This window comes from Stylophora pistillata, chromosome 10, assembly GCF_964205215.1.
Source record: "Stylophora pistillata chromosome 10, jaStyPist1.2, whole genome shotgun sequence".
In the NCBI taxonomy this organism is placed as follows: Eukaryota; Metazoa; Cnidaria; class Anthozoa; order Scleractinia; family Pocilloporidae; genus Stylophora; species Stylophora pistillata.
The window spans coordinates 976,451-998,943 of NC_142528.1; the positions used below are offsets into that span (position 1 = coordinate 976,451).

Below are 22,493 nucleotides of genomic sequence, written 5' to 3' on the forward strand. Positions count from 1 at the left end.
AAAGTTGTTACTTAGTCTCTCTGGCCCGAGAGACTGGGTATCAACTTCCATTGGATTTTGATGGTAAACAAATAAAAAAGACTAATAAGTTATTAAAACGACTAAATAAAGTTAGAATACTAAGAAATGTTACGCTTAAAGAATAACGACACAGGAAATCAAAGGCACCATCATATGTTTTAAGTTTATTTAAAATTGCAATGTCGTAATATGTCACTTTTGGGAGAATTTCATGTTACTAATAAAATATTCTTCTAGTTTTAATAGTAACAAAGTAGTTCTTATTGGTTAAAATATAGGATGCGTAGCGAGCCCGAGCCCTATTCCAAATATACAAACGTTACTTCCGGATTTATAAAATTTGACTTGTATTGAAGTTTATTTTATCACAAACTAGCTATATTCCATTATTTAATCAGGATAATGTGTTGATTAAGTTAATAAAACTCATAACCACATCATTTTATTCAAATACATAAAACAAATGTTTCGTAGAACATGAACTAGTCACTGGAAAGAATCTCGTAAAATCATTTGTGAAGATAACCGTGCTTCTTTAAAGGCTTATGTTACGCTAAAACAACAGTTATCACGTCTGACCAATCACGACAATAGCAACTCGCATTTACCAGTGGGACTTTGCGACTATGAGCAAGGCAAGAAACCGGAGCCCAACGTGCCGCGCAGAGGAAAATGAGATTATTCCGAGCAAAATGTACACCTGCCGGATTTTTATCCTTCTGGTACAGCTACCTTGTCTTCCTTAGTCGCAAGAGAAGAATGTATGACGTTTTATTCTTAAAATATGGTTGAAATGTTAATAAACACGATTTTACGGATGAAAACCGATATAGATCAGCAATAATTATCTTAAGAGATTTTTGATTTAGCATTTCATTTAATTAGCCCTCGTCTTCAGAGTAAATTATATCAATTCACTACAAACTTCTAAAACTATAAAGCACAACATCGTCTAAAAAGTTGCACCATCTCAATGCCTAGAAATATAAAATCAAAAATATCAACTTCCTAAAAGCAATGCCAATGTAATTGAAATTAACTCAACAGGCGAAAAACCTGCCTGTAACTTGGTTAAACAACCGAAGCCCAGATGAAAATTCTGGAAATCTTACTCATCCTTCTCATGTGGAACACTTGCTAGAGCATCCTCCCCCCCCCCCTCCCCTTTTACATCCTGCCCTCTCATCTTCGCAGGATAGAAGTGGACGGCTGTCTTTATTATTATTCCTGATAAAGGTAATAATTCAATAATGGCCAATTTAACTGTACAAAAGCCTTCCATTAGTTTTTTCAGTCGTTGGCATCATTGCTTAAATTCTGTTTCCTAACATGGCCACGTTTACTTGGCTTCTCTTTTAACTGGTCTTGATGGGGGTGGTGGAGGGGCGTTTGTGGGTCTTGGGGGCCCAACTGAAGTTGCGACGGGCTTGAGACCGGCTAGAGGTGGAGCGGAAGAGCTAGGGCCTGGACTCGAAGAGCCCATAAATTTGACCAGGGGTGGAGGGGTGCCTTTTTTCTTGGGTGGAGGAGTGTTAGTTTGTTCCACATCAATTATTGCTGGCTTGGCTGTTTCCGACTCTTGGGAACTGAAATAATTTTCAAACAAAGGAAAGACAAAGTTAATTGGTGACTGCAAACCAGGTGATGAATACAAGAGACGACTGCTATATAGAAGGCGACATAATGACTGCAAGCCGTAAATCAGGCTCAGCCGTTGATAAGTCAAGCAGTAGTCGAATGAAAGGACTAGAAGAAGCCGGTTTGGAAGAAAGCAGTTAAATGCCTCCACCTGTATTTCAACCGCTTTATCGTGAGACTAAAAAAAAAAAGCAGCAGTCCAGCAACCACTTATTTCTTTGACTGCCAGCTTGGATGTCCGGCATTGCTTGAGAAGGTCCGTTCACTTACACGAAATTCTTTCCAGTTTTATTCTTCTCATACTCACTTCATGCAGTGATAAATTGCAAACACACCGAAAGGAACTTACTTTTGAGCGGGAGTACCAGAGTCATCGACGCACTTCTTATTTACTAGACTCACTACCTCTTCTAAAAAGTCGCCTGTGACACTCTTATAGTCCCCTGGGCCTTTCTTGCACTTCTCAGGAAAACCCTGATTAACACCATTTGTCGCTGAAGCGGTTTTACGAGAGAAGTCTATTTCTGCAGGGAAAGAGACATTCAACATCCTAAGAATAAGTGAAAAGTACAAGGTAGTTAAGCCTTAACAACGTACAGTGGTAACCGGTCACTCGCCGACAACACAACCAACTCACGTACACCTCTGGTCAACTCGCGGAGTTGTCAAAAGTGTTGACGAGTTGACATGTTAGCGAAGTGACTGGGTACCGCTCCCCGGTTTAGTTCTTAACGATCAAAGAGAGACTCAGCAAAATAAGTTTGGAATTTTTTTGCTAGAATAAAACATTCAATTTTCGATTGCAAAAAAAATTAGAACACGAAATTTGACGATTTTTGTTTTACGCATGTGGAAACTAAGTGGAGATTGTTGAGACCGTGTCGGCTGAAAAAGGAAAGTTAACAAAATACCGAAAGATTAGCGGAAAGCGTGTCAGGGAAACAGGTTCATCTTGACGTAAGATGAACATTACTCACCCCCAGGGAAAAACCAGCTGTAATGTTGAATTAACGCCTCTACAATCGATGACTGGACACCAGTGTGTATGACGTTTACACCACTAAAGAGAAACAAATACAAAATTAATTATCAATTTTCAGTATCTAATCTAACGATCCTAGTAAAACGTTCTTCGTGTGAGCGTTGTTAAGTTGCTAACAGGTCTACATAAGGCACAGAGAATGTGGAATAAAGCATCGGGGGAAATTATTTTGGGCCTTGTGCGTATTGAAAAGGCATTATTTTCTCACCATTGTAAAAATAGAGAGAGATCAAATCTATAAAATTCATAGTTTTGACGGACGCCACTGTCCTGAGGTGCTCTCACCCTTCATAAGATGGCTAAAAGAGAATCACGCCCGACAATAATAAATTTTCGAAATAAATCATCAGATAACTGAACAATCAGTTATTGGTAAGTTTCTTGAATTAATACGATTTTAATTGTGACTTCTTACCCTTCATCCTCTAATGACCATATGAGGTTAGGTGCTATGACAATGGCAATATTACTTGCACTCATTTTATTGACATCGCTGTTTTCAGAAAGCTTCCCAAGGAAAGTCATCAGGTACCTGTCAAAACATGAAACACAAACCCGTCAGTTAAAGGACTCTGATGGACAGACTTTACACTAATTTACTAACTGCTTTATAAGTACTTAATAAAAGAGTATTCTTTACAAGTGAACTTAAAAATTATGGAGTTTAAATTTTTCTGAAGACATCCGGGTCCACCATCGTAGCAGGAGTTTAATATGTGAACGTTTATATTCACTTCTTCTATGGTGAGATGGGCATCTCCCGAATCATACAGAGGCATGACCATTATGTACCACTGTAAATCAAATTATATACCCATTGTTAATCAAATTAAAGATTATAATAGTAGCCTCCATAGTGAAGTGTTACTTGTCAATTTCCCTAAAAAACAGGGTAAGACTACTGTCTGGCAGGAACTAGACAAAGGGAGGGGCTGGGAGGAGCTTTAGTCCCCCCCCCCCCCCCCCCCCACTTTTTCGAATAAACTTGTCTGGCTATGATTGTCTCCTGCGACACCGCGGAAATACGTTTTCGTGACGTCACAGTAACTGGTCAGTGGTCATCAACTTTAGGCTGCCAAGCGCTTCCGTATGTTTGTAGACTGAGTTCGATGAAGACACCGGCCTTTTGCGTGGTTTTAAGTTGGAAAATATGCATGATACTTCTCCTTGTTTGTTATATTTGATCCTTTGAATGGGTTTTTAATACTAAAACCACGTCTTAACAAATAGCGGTATAGGGGAGTCATTTTGTTTGGAGTTGTGTGCTGTTTGCTGACTTAGGTTGGCCGTCCAGTTACGAAGCGCGATCTTGGTTCTTCAGTCGCCCTCGCCTTCAGAATTGTCAAAAATAGCGATAGTTATCCAGACAAAGCAAGAGATTAGTTCTGTAAGATAATTTTCCAGTGAGTCTGAAGACTGGTTGGATTTTTAAGTGTTATTAGCATGAAGTGATACAGGTAATTATTGTGTTGTGAAAATATTCATACACTCACATAATTTGCGCCGACATGCGGTGCCTTTTCATTTTGGTAATTATTCGCTTGGATGAGAATTTTACCTTTATAGACTGATTTTTCGCCATTCCACCCTTCTGATTTTCTGTGCCTTTAAGAACGGGTGTCCGTAATCAAAATATGAAAACATTTGTTCACTTCATATACTTGCAGTTTTATCAACAAGTTATCTCATGAACAGGCCCACCAAACGTACCAAAGACATGTAACAGAGATCTATTATCAACTTCTGTCAATAAAGGCTTAATTCAAGATAAATTATAAATGAACCGGTCATGTTGGACGGTCTTAAATATTGCATATTTTCAGCGGCCTCAATCAATCGCCTATATAATAATCTTTGTCAAGCCTTAGCGCAGCAAACAATTCAGAATTTCTTCGATTTCCACTTCCTTTGTGAACATCACCAAACAAGCGTTATTCTGTTGCAACAACAGCTACTTTAATTTCCCAAACAGCTAATTGCTTTACACGAAAGCATTTTCAATGAAACCCACTTTTTTATTATTATTATTATTATTATTGTTGTTTTTATAACTCAGTCATTTGAAACTCTTACAGGCACATGTATGTTTATCTGAAGTATATTCCACTATCTTAATAATAATAATAAAGGTCTTTATTAAGAATTATTGTGCAAACAGACATGCAACAATTAACATGAATAGAACAAATAAGGAAAATGAAAAGGTATTAATTACTATTGAAAAGACATCTATTAATAAAAACTGATTTAAAACAGCTTGTCTGAACCTTAGGCAAAATATAATTATGCGACCTAGTTCTCAACTGCAGTGTTCTCTGGGGAGGTAAGAGATCGCTCAAGGCAGTGTTGGTGGAAGAGATCCTGCATGTGCATTGCATTAATTTATGCAAATAATCAACTACTCTTCTCCCATTCATTTTTTTTAAGATTAGCTTTGCTTTTCTTTACATACACATCACATGCTCTGCCACTGTAAGGATAATTATGATCCCCATCAGTAATATTACATCATGTCCCTACAGAACATTGTTATGAAACATTCCTATTTGACTTGATGCCATTTTCTTTCTCTGAGGTGGCAAAATATATGTATATTGCCGAAATTAGTTAAAAATTTCTTATTGACTACAACTAGTGTAGCCATACCAGTGCTCCCCTCCCCAGTAATAAGTTGGGAAAAGGACATTTGTATGGTGCTATCATTGTTTACGCTTGGGAATATCCCATCCCTGATTTTTATTTGACTGGATGAGCACAGCAGTACACAGGCTAATTACGAGCTTTTGGTTACTCCTCATGACTTAGTGTTAACTGGGAATTGACAGCTGACTTAATCTAATCAATTTTCTCCTGAACATTTTTAAGAAACAACTTTGACTTCAGAAATACTTCTGATAATTTTCCTCTGACATTTGTAATTTGGAAGGTTAATCATCATAATCATTATGTTCTTTCCACCTCCATAAACACCCAACTTAAGTTCTTTGTTTATAATTCAGGCAGCTTCTGAATATAAGAAATCAAGTTTAGAAGATAGTTGATTCATTCAAGGCTGTTGCAATATGAGAAAAGACAATGAGAAAATATGAGAAAAGACAGTGCTTTATTCACATAAATCGATTAAATTATATCATTATAATTATTTTACCTTACAGTACTTTTGTTTTTTAAACATTTGTTTTTTTAAAAATTTGTTTTCTAGTAGTACCAAGATGGTAATGTTACTTTGTGAATCAGGGAGCTATACAAACCAGAAGTATTCCGTTAGCTTACTACAGTTTATGTTGCAGATGGCAGTAAGTTAGAAAAGAAAGAAAAGAAAAAGCAAAAAGAAAGAAATAAAATGATTAGTGAGGGATGAGCAGCATAAAAAAAGACACTACAAATTATTCATAATTGTGATGGGAAACAAATACTTGTTGGGAAAGTAAAGTTATTGCTCAGAAAAAAAATTACAGCTTAGAAAAAAAAATTACAAACTAAGGTGGAAAGTGAAACTTAATTTATTACCATTACAATGGACATTTTGTACTTAAACATACCACGGTTTATTCTTCCTCTAGTTGAGCCAATTTTTGTATTTTTGGGGGCTTCAGTCCTATACATGTTACAGTCATAGGTTTTTGGCCAACTATGATACATGCAATAACGAGTGGGGATAGGGTGTCCGTGCTACACGGGCATGTTTTGTCTTCTCGGTGAATCTGACCGGAATGCCGTTGACATGCCGATTTATACGGTTCAAGCCACTGCTTTACAAAGCTGATGGTGCAGCGTCCTCGGATCACCGCTTCAGCCATTCAAAAACCGTCTCATTTTTAGCCTTAGTGCTTATGCTCTTCTATAAACAAAACTTAGTTGCCACAGAGCTGCCAGCGAAAAACAACAATTTCATATCATGTGCAACTTCAGTTCGGCTTTGGCAAATTATATAATTGAGCTTGAGAACTATCCAAATGGTGAACGGAGTTTCAAAGCTAAGTTTACAGTATTCTTTCTAAGTTTAGCCTTTTTACGCTGTCGATTTGACTCACGGCGAAAACATTGTAAAAGTTAACGGCATTTTATGGTTTTGTTGAGGTGTCCGCTGACCAATAAAATACTGTATCGTGCCTTAAAAAACGTATTTCTGCGGTGTCGTCTCCTGCCTCATTGACTGAATTTTACAAGTTTGTCTTTAGCCCGCCCACTCAAACATTTGCCATGTATATTTATTCTCACCTTAGGTTGCCTTTGTACATAGATGGCATTTTTTCTATAATTGTCCAGTATGCTTGTAACTTTGCACCATTATCTTGAATCCTGTAATAAAAAAAAATGTGAACAGTCACCTCACCAAACGAAAACACCATCAAGCAAAGTACCAGGGAACTGTCTAAAAATGTGTCTGTCTCATAAAAAAAAAAAAAAAAAATGGCCAAAGAATCTGAACAGCAGGGTCCAGCCCCAAGTGCCTGTTTAATAGTTACTGGTTAGAGAGGATTGAGTTTTTGCACAACACAAAGTGTTATCCAGAAAAGGTGCATGCAAAGAAAAAGATCCAAAAAGGCAAGACTTTACCCACATGGCACACCCAAATATAAGTCATAATTGTGCTATCTCATAGGCTTAGCAAGTCACAACAACCTTGCACAACATTTTTAACAGTATCACATTTAGAGACCATAGTTTTTCCTTACGTTGATGCCTGTATCCATTCACTGTACAATTTAGAAGTCATCAAGGGCTCAGGAAGCTCTCTAAGATACTGCTTAAGTGCTCCTGTAAAGAAAGAAGGAGGTTTACCTTAAAACTACAAAAACCTTATCTTTTCTTCAAAGATTAAAGATGTGTGCATTGTAGTTTGATTTAAGTTCCTCATTTCCTTTTTGGTACTGTTGTTATTGGTAAATTTAACAAATATCATTGAGGGTACAGTGTATATAATTGATGATATGATACCTGTGACAACGTGAACATCGCCCTCAAACTCTGACAAGTCTACTAAACCAGCATCAAATTCAGCCTGAAAATTTGCAAACAACACAATAAACAAATAAGGTAATATTTGAATTGATACCACATTTATTTATTATCACTTCAATAAAATAAAAGCAACAACAATCATAGAATGAATGAATGAATAAACCAGTAAACCAATAAATGAACAGGAAAACTGGAATCAAATTACGAAAGGTGAAATATAATTCATACACCTTCTCTTTCACTTGTCTTCACTACCTGAGAGCTATAAAGAAAACTTACCGTAAGTTTTCGGATTTTGGCAGTACTACCAGCAAGTCTAAATAGTCCCTTAAAAGAAGAAGAAAAAAAGCAAAACTCCTGAACTGTGAATTCAACATCTATGCTGCAGTAGTAGGGTAACACAATACACAAGTCAATCTTGAAGTATTCTTCTGTCATCAACAGTAGTAATACCCCAAAACTCTGTATGATTGACTTGTTAATACTGCATTCAGTTTTCTATTCAAACAAAACTAACTACATTAAAATAAGTCAAAGAACAATACAATTTACCGGTATTAATTACTCCCATGTGAGTTTTTTAAGAACTACTGGAACAATGTTATCCACTAAGTCAGTATGGATGAAAATCTGATTTCAAGCTGTATTAAAGCCAGTGACACAGTAGGATAAAATGCAGGAAGGGCACATCCTTACTTGTACATCCATGGCTTCTCTGTACAGAAATGAGGCACATTCTTCGATCACAAAGGCTATTTCTCTTTCCTGTATTCTAAGATGGTCCTCCAGTGGACAGCCATATACTGGTTGAAGTTCTGATTCATCTAATTGGATCATAAAATAAGTAACTATACAGTGAGGAGCAAATACAATGAGATAACACAGTGTTCTGACACTAACTTTCTACTTTAAGGAGAAGTAAGCTTTGAGTTGAGTTTTCAGCCCATTTGAGGACAACTTGTTGGTGAAGCAAAGATAATATTGCTTCTCACACAATTAAGTCTCTGATGACCATTGAACAGGCAATAAGTTTACTACTACATTGAACACCATGCTTTAATAATTCCCCTAACCCAGCAATATATTTGACTTGTCTGAGGTCAAATCATAGACTGAGATATGTATCGCTATGCCATACCCTACTGCAAAAAAATAATAATCAGGATTAGAAAGAACCAAATTACCCAAGAGGGACCTGAGATCAGGCAAGACATTGTCAAGTACTGACATGGCTCTTTGATGATAATCCAGCTGGGCTTCGATGTACTGAAACATGAAAGAAGAATGTAAAACAATTCAACTTGTAATAAATGTTTGGGTTTACAGTGAAATAACCTTCATTAACAAGAAACTAGCATTTAGCCCTTGGATAGTTAAAAACAACACCTTTATTATCCAGTTGGCATATTCTCCTTCCCTTGCTACAAACTTCAAAAGTTCTGTAGTGAGAGTGTCCTGGAGAACAAAATTCAGGGTAGTCGTTATATAAACAAAAACTATTTAACAATTATTCCACGAGCGCGCGTTGGATATGAGATGATAGATAGCCAACAAGGCGCGTAGCGCCAAGTTGGCTATAATCATCTCATATCCAACAAGCGTGAGTGGAATAATTGTTTTATTAAAAACGTTATATTAAATTATTAAATTTTATTAAATTTTTAGCTCCCTTTTAATTTTAAGCTGACACGTACGCTTGCCATATTTGTAGATTATGGTATATTGGCTGATATACCATAATGGCTAAGCCAGTAAAAAGTCTTGAATTGCATTATCCAATGATCTAGTTTTTTAATAATACTATTCATTATATGGCTGTGTCTCACAAAGACTGGGAACTACCAAATTCACGAATTTGATTGGCTGAAATCAATATTAAAAGCGGTCTAGATTTTCCTATCTAGACTGACATCTAGACCGGTCTAGAAAAAAAGGTACAAAGAATATAAAAAACTGGCATATAAGACACAGCCATCTTATTAACCGAGCTAGGTCGGTCCGTGTGGGAGACTCTTGACCTCTGTTGCTGGTACAGACCTCACTGCGTTCGGTCTACACTGGTGACCTCAGTCAAGATTCTCCCATAAAGACCTCCCACTCGGTTAATAAGAACTAAATATTAAATGAACTTCATTTCATATCATTAACTACAATGTGATCATTTCAATAAGCTCATGTTGGTTTAAGAGAAGCCCAATTCAGTACAAACTAGGTGTTTTCCTTGGCTAGGATACAAAGGTTTGATACCCAAAAATGTTCGGCAGATCTGAAGATCAATTCAGACCAATGCAAGAAACAACCAATGTATGGATTTCCTTAAAGTCATGTGTCAATCAAGGTTACCTGTTTATTGATAGTTCCACTATTATGTAATATAAAGCTAATTCAAACCAGGAGCACTCACCTGACAGGTTTCAAATTTGGAAGTTTCTTCCTCATATTCATCCTTCAGGGCATCTGCCTTGTTTGCAGCAGCTTGCATATCTTTGCTTGACCCATGGGAGACTTTGACAGCAGCTGTCCATCTTTAAGCATAACAATCCAAATTTCACAGAATTAAAAGGAAGCATACAATACTAAAATCAAATGACATTGAATATAGTAAATCTAATTCTTTTTTTCATGACCATAATCACGACTTATCATGATAATAACATATTGAGGTATTGCAGGTTTCAGATTAAAAACTTTACTTTCATTAGTTTCCCTAACATCTCTACAGGGGCTTTACTCAACTGTCTATGCACTTTAATCTCACATATAGTATTGGTTTTCAAACAACTGATCTTGATTAATGCTCACAGAATCAAAGGTGTAGATTACTTTTGACTGCTTTTATGCTTTTCAGGTTTGGACATACCTTGATTTAACAGTATCCATATCAAGCCTGGTCTTTGTCAATTTCTTCTTTGTTTGTGTGATATTTGGAATATCATTCTATTAAAATCAAAAAATCTACAGTAGTACAAATTAAGATTATAAGCATCTTATGTACAATGTAGATCTCCAAAGGGTTGGAGTACATGCAGAGGAAAGGCCATAAACAACAACACCACCAAAGAAAATGTTTTTTTAATTCAAAGAATTTTTCAAAGAGATTTTGCTGCTTCATTTCACTTGGGCACTTAATATATAAAATGTAGATGACCATACAATGTTTGTACATGTAATACTAGATACAATTTAAAAGTTAATTATAGTTTAAACACTTGATTACCTCAAGTAGTGATGTCATGGGTGCCAAGACATCCTTCTCTACTTGCATTTCATACTCAGCAAGTTCTCTTGCCAGTGAAGTCTGCACATCCCCTGCTTTCTGCATCACTTTACTGAAAAGGAACAGTATAAATTGCTGTCATCCTTTGATACATAACCACTTACCCCTTTCACTCTGGAATTGATTAAAAAGGAATTTATTACAATTATCACTAGATTTTGAAGCAAAAGGTGATAAGAAGAATAATAACATCAGAGGGGGATATTGTTGGATCTAACAAAAAAATATCTGCAGTGAGAAGAAAGGAGAGTACTAGTAACTGGCATGACCAGGTGCAACTAGTTTTAATTACTAGTAGACAACATTTAGTATTAAGTAGATAATTGTAATCTATTCAACTTAGAGAATTGCAAATCAATGAGAGTATGTGCATTAAAATACAAGGATCATGATTAAGGACCACTCACATAACAATAAATAAGAGACATGACTCTTACCCTAAAAGAGAATCTTCACCTAACTGCTGCCCTGATTCTAACATGGTTTGTGCCAAAGCTGTTTGGTGAAGTTTTCTCTGAAAAAAAAAAAAAGGGGAGACAGACAAAAATTAATAAAAGAAATAAAATTCCAAACACAAGGCAGCTGCTTGCAAATAGACAACACAAACCAGCGTAAGAGTTTAAAAGAGTAAAAGATGAAAGAAGTTTTTCATCTGTTGCTACTGCTTGGTTGAGAGTCTAAGTCTAAGATTTTCACCTGATTACTTTTTTCCTGTGACAGTGTGCATGGTAATAACTGCACCATCATCTTTATAAATATGCTATTTTCATAATAAAATAAAAACATTTGAACTCATTGCTATGCTGTGAGCAACAGATGGATAATGACAAATACCAGGAGCCTAATGGGCTCCTGCGAATACATGTCAGCCATTAAAGTGGCTATGGTTGGGAAATGCATCATCGATCCTTAAAAAAAAAATACTAATTTTTACAATGTCCAATTTTTACCTGAAAAGACTGAAATAATTATAATTCAAGATTTAAACTTTGACTTTGGTGACCTGAATTCCAAGACATGAGGCAAGGAAGAAAGGTTAGTTAGTTCTAAAGTCCCTTTTGTGCATCTATGCAAATAAAATGCCAAAAATTTCTGTTGGGTTATCTGACAGTCAAATAACACGAAACAAAAATTGTGGCTGGTTAAAAGTGAATTAAGAGGGAGTAATGTATGCACTAAACGTGATGGATATGGTAGATGATTACCATAAGTTCAGATCTCATTTGAGGCCACAGCATAGCAAGATCATCCGACCCGCGTAATGACTTGAGGAATAGCACAGCCTACAACAGATTAAGTAATACCCTAAGAGATAGCTTCTATGTGACTTTAAAGTGTTTAACAGATGTCTATTTTCTTCTTCAAGGCAAGTGCAAATCACACAGGGGAGAGTCTTTCTTTTGAGCCCCTCCCCTCACATGTGACTGGCCATAATTAGCAGTTTACTTGTGCTTGCCTCTTTAAAAAAAGACCACTATTCTTCAGCTATCTCTGGGTTTGGTGTTCAATTATTTAGTCCGTGAGACAATACCACATGTTTACAAAACCCATTTATACAAAAATATAATTAGCTAAGAAATGGTTGACTGAATTAATCGATTTTCTGTTCTTACCAATCTTTTCTCTAAATCCATTCCAGTACCTTGCATAGAGGCAGCTAGCCTCTTATTTGTTGTTTGGCATGCATGTTTGATTTTGTCTACAGTCTTTTCAACCTATTAAATGATTTATAATACATCAAATCAGCAAAGTGATTTCAGTACATACTATATGTACCTGTAGATACTGAATGATGAACACTGAAGGCAGAACATGTCATAGAATAATGAAATATTTACCATGACTGTGGGAAAAAGAAAAAGTCTGAGTTTCACATGAGAACTGTAACCTCAGACCTTTCAATTTAACCTTCTGATATTTCAGCAAGTGAACTTCAGAAAACTCAATCACAAGGTGGGTCATACACACAATGATTACATTTGACAGGGATCCAAAAAATTGTTTACAGTCTGTGCTACATTTTTCAGTCAAACAGCTGTAATATGGCTCATTGCAAATCCTAATCTGTAAAAATCTGTTGCAAGAGAATGAATACCAATGCATCTGAAGAATGTCTGCATGGGGAGGCCTTAGGCCATAAATGTTATGATATGCTTAGACTGTTAATACTCTTTGTTCCCATGTTGTGCAATTTGTGAATATAACTTAGAAATATCCACCTATACGCATTGCAATTAACTGTATCATCTTCATTGGCTCAATAAAGGACAGAGTATTTTGCAAATTATTCAGTATGATATAATTTGTAATTGATACTAAAGAGTCAGTTAGTAAAAGCTATTATTTATAAATACGTATCTAGAATAAGGAAGCTGCGTTGGTTTTGCTTCCAGCTTGCTAAATCTAAGTCTACTTTCATTTAACATGCAACAAAAATGTTGGAAACCAAAACATTCGACGTTATTCTATTTTGATTTCTCAGCATATATGTTAGATTTTTAAGATAAAAATCAATAATTTGCTGTAATTGTAAGTAATGCTTAAACTCACATGCTGTAGATCCTCTGTTAAAATTTCAGTCTTCTCCGCTCTGAAAGTATATTTACATGACAAATAAATAAACAATCATATCATTCTTTAAGTGTCATATCAAAGAGTGCTTAGCTGAAAAGACGTCAAAGAAACGCGTTCTGATGGAGTCAACTGAAGTTGACTTCCGTACATTCTGTTGACTAATTCATAAAGAGCAGCCATTACCTTCCGACCCTTTGGTCAGCCAGTTGTTTCACGCGATAAAACTGTTTCTTCATTATCAAAGAATCATCTGTACTCTGATTTTAACGAAAACGAAAGAGCGAATCAGTGTATCGGCCAACACTGAAACGTTTCACAGAATTTCCGCCATGTTGGTATTTACTAAAGTGGGTGTACGCTAGCTTTGGTCAGCGGAAAACCAGTGTAGAAAAATAAAATACAACACACGACACTCAAGTCTTGCAAGGATCGCTTTTATAAAAATTCACATCACAAATTCAAATGAAGGAAAAATGATTGTAACAAGTTCAAGAGTTGTTTTCAAAATACATATCTCGTCTCTAGATCTCTCATTCAATTTTCCTCGTAAGGAAGTTGGGAGGGATGTTAGGTGAAAAACAACCCCGGAAATACGTCACATTTTTGACATGCGAGTCTCCCAAGGCCCAAGCTGGGAAAGTTGTCTCTGTTTCCGGTATAAGGACGTACGCTGTAGTTATTTAGTTATTCTTTTGTATGTGCTTTACGAGTTATCCCACGCTAGTACTTTTAAATGAAGGAAATTTTTGCAACACGGAGCTGTGAAAAGGATAGAAATCGAGAAGAAACGCGAGGCTCATTTCTGGTAGTTATTTACTTTAAGGGCGCTGAAATTTAACCCATACCTCCCCGAAGGGTAAGATTTTTTTCCTATCTGATCGACATGAACTCTGTAATTTGTCATTTCTGTTACAGATTTCCCCGTTTTCTTCGTTGTCTATCAGTATGGGGAAATAATTTCCGAAGTGATATTTTAATCTGACAGGTTTGAAGTGAATGGAAAAGGAAAGTTCTTCTTAGGAACAATTGTTTCTGCTATAGCTCAAGGAAGCTGCGGTTTTCTCAAAACCTCCGAAAAAAATATCGCTGTAAATTATTATGGCGACCCTGTTTCTTCATGTGGCTATATTTCAGCTGTTAATTCTACGGAAGGCCTTTACTGTCGAAGGTAAGTACTTGGTTTCGTGCATTTAGAGCGAAAACAGTTTGCCGAGCTTATCTGGTGTTTGCGAGAAAAACAACTTGATTGTAGTCAGGGTCGGTAAGATTCGATGGCTGTTTGATATAATTCGGCGACACACTCGACACATTTATGGAGCGGTGGGACATTTTGAAGTGTAGAACTTCTAGCACAATTTGTAACTAGAGAAGTACTTCGTTCTCATAATACTACAAATCCTATTCAGGTACTGTGCATAATAGAAAACCTGCCAAACTCGATTCTTAAGTTCGCTCGGTCCATTTTTTATATCGAATTCCGGTTTGATTAGGGCTTGAGGATTTCCTTTCTCCCGAAGATTAAAAAACACAACTATCTCTCAGCCCTCAAGAAGAAATATGGAAAGATTTCCGCTGAATGAGACGATTCTTACTTCGAAGTAGAAACCACACGTTTATTCGAAAAGAATGTTTGTTTACATGATTTGCTGATGTCGTCCAGGACGTACGTGTTGCCATCAATGATCCGTTTTTCATTATGACTTGATATATATTTGTGTGGCAGCTATCTACACATTATAGATCAAAACTTCTTCGGATAAAAGACCTGGTTAAGGTTTGAATATTCAAGAAATTAAGTGAAAAACTTTGAGGGTCCCTGGAGTGAATCACTGATTGGAAACATTCCACTTTGGGCATTGTCTTGTCGCAAACTTTTTCCGGTCTCAGAGAGCCCTGGAAATTGAATTTTTGTAAGAAATTGATGCGTGTAATTTTCTCAGCCTTTTTTTTTTTTTTAATGATTCGCGGAGCCGAGCAAAGTACTTGCTAACATTTATAAGTATATTGAATGAGTTGTCCACGACTACGAAGGCATAATGTGGGAACCGAAAAGATGAAAATTTAATTTCTTGATTTAGGGTATGTGCATGAGATTAAAAGTATACAACACCATCGCTATCGTGTGCAATTGGGTTCGGTGAAGTTATGTGAAAATGAAGAACGGTGTAATCTGAGTTTTGATCCTACTTTGTGAATGATTATTAGACTAATTTGATTAACAGTCATCTATATGTTTGTTTATTACACGACTCGGGTAGTCAGAGGGCCAATAACTAAAATCAACCGATCAAAATGTTCTATTGCCAGTCAATATTCTCTCAGTATTGGACCGGGCACTGTCCCGAGCTGCACTCGGTCCGTACTGTCAAGACCTCAGGCCGATATTCTCCCAGTACGGCCCTCGCGCTTGGTTAATAAGATATAGTGTTCTCAAGTTTAGAGAAGGTATTAACCATATATATTCTACTTTCAAGTTCTTTAGACTACTTATATTGTTGCCAACTGTGCCTTACAGTCAGCCTTAACACTTTGTATTGAAAAGAAGGAAAATGCCAACAAGTCGATCAGTCTGATTGCCAAGACATCTCATTATGGTCCCAACTTGGTGTTAAAAGGATTCAAATTATAGTTAAACAGTGTTATCATCACTTTGATCCAATCTTGTTGCAGGCAATAATTCATCAGTGCCGTTGAGCAATGCAACAAGTCCTACCTCAAGTAATGGAATAAATCAGCTTTTGTCACCAAATACAACCAGCAACTCTACAAGCCCAGTTGTGTCAAAATTTACCTCAAAACCAACTACTCATGCCTCAACAACTTCAACAACATGGCCTGGAGTTAAAAGTAGTGTTAAGTCTGGATTGAGTTCTGCAACTCTTGCATCACCCACAAAGAATGCTAGTGTTCAGCCAGTTGTTATGGACAAAAATGATGATGAAGGTATTATTGGAAGAAGTCCATATTTACTAGTTTAAAAGCCTTGTCAGGTGAAGTAAGATGTTGACTGATTGTCAGTTAGGGCCTCCATTTCAGAAAAGCACAAATTATCACATAGTTACAAATCTGGCTAACAGTTTTTGTGCTTCTAAGTAAGGTTATCTGTGTGTTATGGGTACAAACAAAATTTTCATAATACAAATATTTTATTGTTTAAATCATCATTTTGAATATGTATGAACTCTGGATTTGGACTTTTTATGACTGAGTAAACCTGATCCTGATGTTGGTGATCAAGTTATGGTATAAAAACATGTTTTAAAATTATTTCAGTAGGTACTTTTATAATAACCTTGGTGGGATTCCTAGATTTTGTAATAAAATATTGGTCTGTTCTATATGCACCGCCCAGTAACTATATCCACCACACACCACCCACGCAATCTTGTTATCCACTTCCTCCAGCATGTTTTTTCCTCTTCAACTTGTCATGTTGGGATGTTGTTACAGCAAATGACCATGATATTTTTATACATAATGTGCAACACAATTAAATCAAAATTTATTTCAATATCTTCTTTTAGATGGAGTTCCCTATTGGGTCTACATTCTCATAGCTTTTGGAGTGATCTTTGTCATCACTGTTGTTGTGTTTGTCATTTATGCACGGCTGGAAAGGTGGTAAGTGAGATTGTTCTATCCGTATGGCTTGTTCTATCCGTATGGCTTTTTATGATATCGGATGAAATTAAAAGGAAGTTGAATTAAATTTCTATTTATAGCCTGGTTTGGTATCAATTTCACAGATTTTGTTTATATCCCCTCAATGCTTTTTCCTGCTTTTTTAGGAAAACCCAGGGTTCATACATGGTTTGGGATGACAATGAACTAGAGTTGAGCCCTGCTTTCACAAGGTGATTATCAGTAGTTAAAACAGGAAGTGAGAAAGATGATTCCATCCAATTAAGATTATGTTTAGAACATGACCTTTGTTGAGTGTTTGATTGAAAAAAAGTGTTTGGCACAGAAAATGAGCTCAGTTAGACAATGAAAGTTCATCATGAGAGGAGTAATCCAGAAAAGTTTGAGCTCTTTTGTCACACATGAGAGTGCCAAGTTGTTCTCATAAAGTTAGTTTGAGAAAAGGACAACTTCTAAATGCATGGCCCCCCTACAGTGTAAGGTCTCCAAGGTAGTTAGTGGGTAATATGTTTTCATTATATGTAAGGTTATGTGAAATTTTGGTTGAATCAGGGTGTTTTAACTAGGGTGAGACTGGAATTGTCATATATTGTTTGAAGGGCTTTATAGGGTCAGAATTTTTTTTGTTGCCGTTAAGAGAGAGCTATCAATAACAATGCATTTCCATTTTTGTTTGTTGTTGAAATATTTTTTATTCAGTTTGAGATTAAAGTAGTATCAGGAGACTGCAGAAAATTTAATTTTGACAATGAAAATATAATACCTTGCTATCATTGTAAGTAATATAATTATTTTGTTTCCTCTTTTTATCACAGAGAGTCAGAATTCCTCCTTGATAGCTTGGCAAGTAAGTTTGAAAATTTTTTAAAAATTGTATGTGTAGCCCTCCAGCTGCATGTACTTTTTTTTTAAATACAAACTGTCATTTGAAGTACAATGTATCATTTCTTGTGAGGTCAGCTTGCATATTCTGTCTCATTAGATATGCTTGGCAGTGTGGGTGATATTTTTAGTTAAGGGGGGGGGGGGGGGAAGGTTCAGAAGTAAATACCAGTCATTATCAGTTTATACTGATTTTCAAAGTTGAAGTTTGATAAAAGTTTGAAAGAGATCTATTCATCATCTTCTTAATTTTCAATTTTTTTTACTTTTTTTTTCCAGCTAATCAAGAACCAGGGACTCCTGAACTTCAGATCTATGAAATTCCTTTGGACTCACTGGGCCACCAACGAGTATACATAGGAACAAAACGAATTGCACCCAAATCCGATGAGCACAAGGAAGCTGTGAGGTTTACCAAAACCAAGAAGTCAAGAAAGAAGGATGCAGGGTTTCAAGGAAACACTTTACCAAGGGCAGGGAGAAGGGATCATATTTACAGCTCGGTAAATGATGAAGTCAGCAGTGCCTTTAGTGAAGGTAAAAGAAAATATTTTGCAAGTTATCCAGTCATAAAATTTAACAGAAAGGTTGTAAAAATGTGTCTAAAATATTCACATTTCATGAAAGCTTCATATTTGGTTTCATGGAAATCCCTAATTGTTTTTAATTAGTAGAATGACACTCTATCCATGGATCTTTGTATTGTAGTGGCATCTCAAACAATTAGACAAGAGTGAGGCTTTGTATTATGATCATATTGAGACATAAAAGACCGTGTGATTTATCCTCATTTATATGCTCATGTAAAACTCGTAACACTAAAAGAGATCATTGATTCAGACATTAAGAGAATAATATCCCAAAATTCATATTAACATAAGAAGGCATTCTCTTGGTGATACTTTTAGAAGATAGATCAGTTTTGCTTATTTAATTGTTTTAACAACTTTTTTACTCTTTCAAATTAGGCCTTTAAAAATCTCTACAATTTTAAAGAAAAATTTTTTAACCAGTGGAAGGCTTTTTATTTGAATATGAATCTTAACCGTGATTATTGTCTTATTTTTATTCAAATGATAAACTTTTCAATATTTCAATAATTTCATTGCAGGAGACCTTTTCGAGGGCAGAAATGTTAATGGGCGTACCACACCTTCTGTTATATTATCCAGCCAAACCTTTGGTAAAAACAGCTCACCGAAATCCATGTTCAATGGCCGATCTCCCTCTCCAGGGGAGTTAGATCTGAAGATAAGATCGTTCACACTTGGTTCACGAACAAAGAGTGTGTCCAACATATTTCAGAATAGGCCATTACCACCTGCTCCTAGTAAACGCTTCTCAAAGAGCCTTGATCGATTGCGCTTTTTTGAAATCACGCAAAACAGGGGAAAAAGCGGAACGTACCCATCCCATCAGAAGTCACCCCCAATGCTGGCCCACCCAATGTTAGTAAAATCGTCCAGTTTCGGAGGCACGTACAACAAAATAATCAGTGGATCACAGGCGTTGCCACCTGTGCCACCACCACCAAGAAAGGGCTCGATGGGTTGCATCGACAGATTGGCAGCATATGATGTGAGTGATGCCAAGAAAACTAACCTTTGCCACAGACACTCCAAGTCTTTAGACACTCTTTTACTGTTGAGAGAAATCAACTGGACCGCCTTTGATGTGGACATTTACCACCCCTATGAAAGTGTGTCTGGTAACCAGGTGGGTGAAAACAACAACATTGTGGAACCTTCCTATGCAAGTGTTAGCAGTGATGAAAAGGCGTCCAGCGGTGAGAGCAGTGGAAGAGCAAGTTCTCAAAGCAAGGCGAGCACTCGGTCTGCAAGTCCGATAGATAGTGACACGCCAGAAGATAAGGTTGACGAAGATCACCCGTACGCAAGTGTCACCGAGGATAACGAAAGGCCAAAGACGGGAAGCTTAAATGGGTGGGACCAGCGATATTCAAACCGTGAAAGTGATGGAAGGGATAGTGGAGTCTCTTCCGCCATGCTTGAACCTGACAGTGATCCTGCTTCTCCATATGCATCGGTAAGAATTAGTCAGATTCCAGGATTAGTGACGTCACCGTGCCGCTCGTCACTGGGTGAAGATAGCAACTATGGAGAGGTCTTTGAAAAGGAGGATTCTGGGTCAAGTATTGGTACTTGCAAGGATCTTAAAGAATGTGTTGATTCTAAACGATTTAGTACTCATACTTACTTGGAGCTCATTCCGGACAGTGGCAGAAATAGTGTAGTATCGGAAACTAGCTCAGGCTATGCACGACCAATAGATGTTATTTCAAGTAAACCAGACATGTCCGATAGTCAGGGATTGGATAACGAGAATCGTCAGAGTTTATCTGATCTTGAGATCCCCAATGAGAGATCTGGCACACTGGAAAGTACTTGCAGTGGTCGTGATACTCTTCCCTGCCCCTTCAACAACAAGGGGATTACGTTGTTGGTGGAAGACAATTTGGAGAATCGTGGACGCCGGGACCAAACGGATGAATTGGGTGTTGGTTCATATGAGAAAGATTCGTCCAAGGAACCTCAGGGAAGTGACGTAGCTGATGATACTAAAGGAGATCCTGAGCATAAAGGTGAACACGTTTATGAGGACGCAGACTACATTCAAACTTTAAGAAATCAAGAGAGATACAAGCGTTCAGACTCAACGAACAACGACACTGTTGTTAACATTCAAGGAGTTAGCTTGCGAGGAACTTGTCATAATGATGAGTTTATCGTGTAAGATCCTTTCTTTCCGTGACAGTTTGAGCATTTAACATTACACAATGTTGATAGTTAAACTCAATAGCTTTAAAAAGTCGGTGTGTAATAGAAATTCAAAACAGTTTTTAAACTGCAACACGCAGAAACTTGCAGTTTTAAAGTACTTGTTTAGGAATGAAAACTGTGGTAATATAAACGCAAAACATTATTGCGATGTGTAGGCTGAATATCTGTACAGTAAACGCAAGGAAAGGAAGTGCTTCACTAAATCAACCTGATTGTGAAAATTTAAACTTGTTTGATAAGAAGATAATATGCGGCTGGTTCGTATGTAGGTAGGATATTCACCGTTGAGCTGGCCTCATAGCTGAATGTGGATCCTGTGGAGTGTTTACTAGCGTACATTTTGTTACAGCGATTGGGATTACAGAAGTACTTTTTGGCTGCGTAGGAAACGGGGTTAGGGGGCAGGCCTCCTCCTCCGGTATCAACATTAAATACCTAGCGTATTCTGAGCGTGTGAGTACGCACCAAATACACTGCTGATGTTACTGAGTTGGAATGATTTGAATTCGGTATACAGACAAGTACATGTCAGTCTTGATCTTATCACTTGTTCTTAGTCATTTGCACACATTCGATATCGTATAAGAATCGATTGCAAGTCAGTTTTGGCTTTTACGGGATCTGAATTTTATTTGTTACACAAATTTAATATACGAGTGCAAATATTATGTGGTATTTTGTTAGCCTCCATGAGGCGATAGGGACAGTAGACGTTAGTAGCTTTATTAAAAACGCACCCAAATGGCAAAAAGTAGTTTCTGCTTTGAAATTGAATGAACTTGAGTTCGTGTAGTTCAAGTTTAGGTAAGCGGACCATGTCAAATTAAAAAGAATGAATAAAGCCCCTAAGTGAGCAGGAAGAGTGGACATTGAATTGCTTCTTTGCTTTTCAATCAACCATGATGAAGTAAAGGCCATTTTCGAGAGAGCTCTAGTTGAAGCGCCCTTGTTATAATATTTTACTAGTTTTTAATTCGAAAGGTTTTCCATCTAGACTGAAAAAACGCACTTACCTGTGATAAAACCAACGCAGTAAGCTGTGAAATCTCTTGATGCAGCGATGAAAAGCTGTCAGTGCAATACTCGATGATTGTGGGGTCTCGGACAGTCGCCTTCAATTCAAACTGTGTGGGAGTAGATTCAAGGTGGATAGTTGTGGTTTCTTCCGGAGCCATATTTCAGAAAATTTTTCATTTGGATAAAGCAAAGATCTTTTGGTAGAGCGAAGTTGAAATCACTTATATTGCAAGGTGATTTCCTCGCTTTCGTCTTCTAGAAAACCGAATTCGGAAGTTTGACGTGTAACGAAGCGCGCCACTCCCCCGGGGTACTCGATATATTCCTGGGTGGGGAGGTGCGGCGCGGCCCCTTATACCCTGACCCTGTTTAAGACAAATATCGCTGATTTTCCTACCCTGTTTAAGACAGAATTCGGATTTTTTGATACCCTATTTAAGACATTTAATGCGCCTGGTATCAATGCCATAATCAACGGAATTCAATATTAATTAAAATTAGAGCTTGTAAACTATAATTTTGCTGTTTATCTTCCAAGGAAAGATATCCTGTTTAAGACAAAAATTGATAAATCGATACCCTGATTAAGACAAAAAATGATAAATTCGATACCCTGTTTTAAGACAAAAATCTC

At 36.9% G+C, this 22,493-nt stretch overlaps 2 protein-coding genes across 5 annotated transcripts; one reads left to right on the plus strand and one right to left on the minus strand.

Annotated features, from left to right (window-relative positions):
- Positions 1–165: 165 nt before the first annotated feature.
- On the minus strand, positions 166–14,008 carry LOC111337180 (rho GTPase-activating protein 44). 2 transcript variants are annotated; one of them, XM_022943426.2, is made up of 19 exons: positions 13,701–14,008; positions 13,494–13,533; positions 12,557–12,658; positions 12,149–12,226; positions 11,381–11,457; positions 10,884–10,995; positions 10,527–10,603; positions 10,071–10,191; positions 9,053–9,121; positions 8,851–8,932; positions 8,363–8,490; positions 7,946–7,993; positions 7,643–7,706; positions 7,381–7,462; positions 6,923–7,003; positions 3,117–3,233; positions 2,637–2,719; positions 2,009–2,183; positions 166–1,607 (listed from the first exon to the last, which is right to left on the minus strand). In XM_022943426.2, the coding sequence occupies exons 1-19, from the start codon at positions 13,751–13,753 to the stop codon at positions 1,361–1,363; spliced, it is 1,836 nt and encodes a 611-aa protein (XP_022799161.2). In that variant the 5' UTR covers positions 13,754–14,008; the 3' UTR covers positions 166–1,360. The 2 variants fall into 2 exon arrangements, with proteins under 2 accessions (XP_022799161.2, XP_022799162.2); XM_022943427.2 differs by lacking the exon at positions 12,149–12,226 and having other exon boundaries at positions 13,701–14,002.
- A 163-nt stretch (positions 14,009–14,171) lies between these two features.
- LOC111319703 (uncharacterized) lies at positions 14,172–21,709 on the plus strand. Of its 3 annotated transcripts, XM_088735533.1 has the most exons (8): positions 14,172–14,373; positions 14,503–14,685; positions 16,188–16,460; positions 17,042–17,138; positions 17,306–17,371; positions 17,975–18,006; positions 18,321–18,578; positions 19,153–21,709. In XM_088735533.1, exons 2-8 carry the CDS (start codon positions 14,616–14,618, stop codon positions 20,793–20,795), a joined length of 2,439 nt encoding a protein of 812 aa, XP_088591659.1. In that variant the 5' UTR covers positions 14,172–14,373; positions 14,503–14,615; the 3' UTR covers positions 20,796–21,709. The 3 variants fall into 3 exon arrangements, with proteins under 3 accessions (XP_088591659.1, XP_088591660.1, XP_088591661.1); XM_088735534.1 differs by lacking the exon at positions 14,172–14,373 and having other exon boundaries at positions 14,388–14,685; XM_088735535.1 differs by lacking the exons at positions 14,172–14,373; positions 14,503–14,685 and adding an exon at positions 14,716–15,180.
- Positions 21,710–22,493: the final 784 nt, after the last annotated feature.

Excerpts from the sequence above, each read along its gene's own strand:
- LOC111337180 (XM_022943426.2), bottom strand. The coding sequence starts at position 13,753 with ATGAAGAAACAGTTTTATCGCGTGAAACAACTGGCTGACCAAAGGGTC. Across the intron at positions 10,604-10,883 it reads CCATGACATCACTACTTGAG|AATGATATTCCAAATATCAC; the intron begins GTAATCAAGTGT and ends TGATTTTAATAG. Across the intron at positions 7,707-7,945 it reads CCAAAATCCGAAAACTTACG|GCTGAATTTGATGCTGGTTT; the intron begins GTAAGTTTTCTT and ends GCAAATTTTCAG.
- LOC111319703 (XM_088735533.1), top strand. The coding sequence starts at position 14,616 with ATGGCGACCCTGTTTCTTCATGTGGCTATATTTCAGCTGTTAATTCTA. Across the intron at positions 14,686-16,187 it reads GAAGGCCTTTACTGTCGAAG|GCAATAATTCATCAGTGCCG; the intron begins GTAAGTACTTGG and ends ATCTTGTTGCAG. Across the intron at positions 17,139-17,305 it reads TATGCACGGCTGGAAAGGTG|GAAAACCCAGGGTTCATACA; the intron begins GTAAGTGAGATT and ends CTGCTTTTTTAG.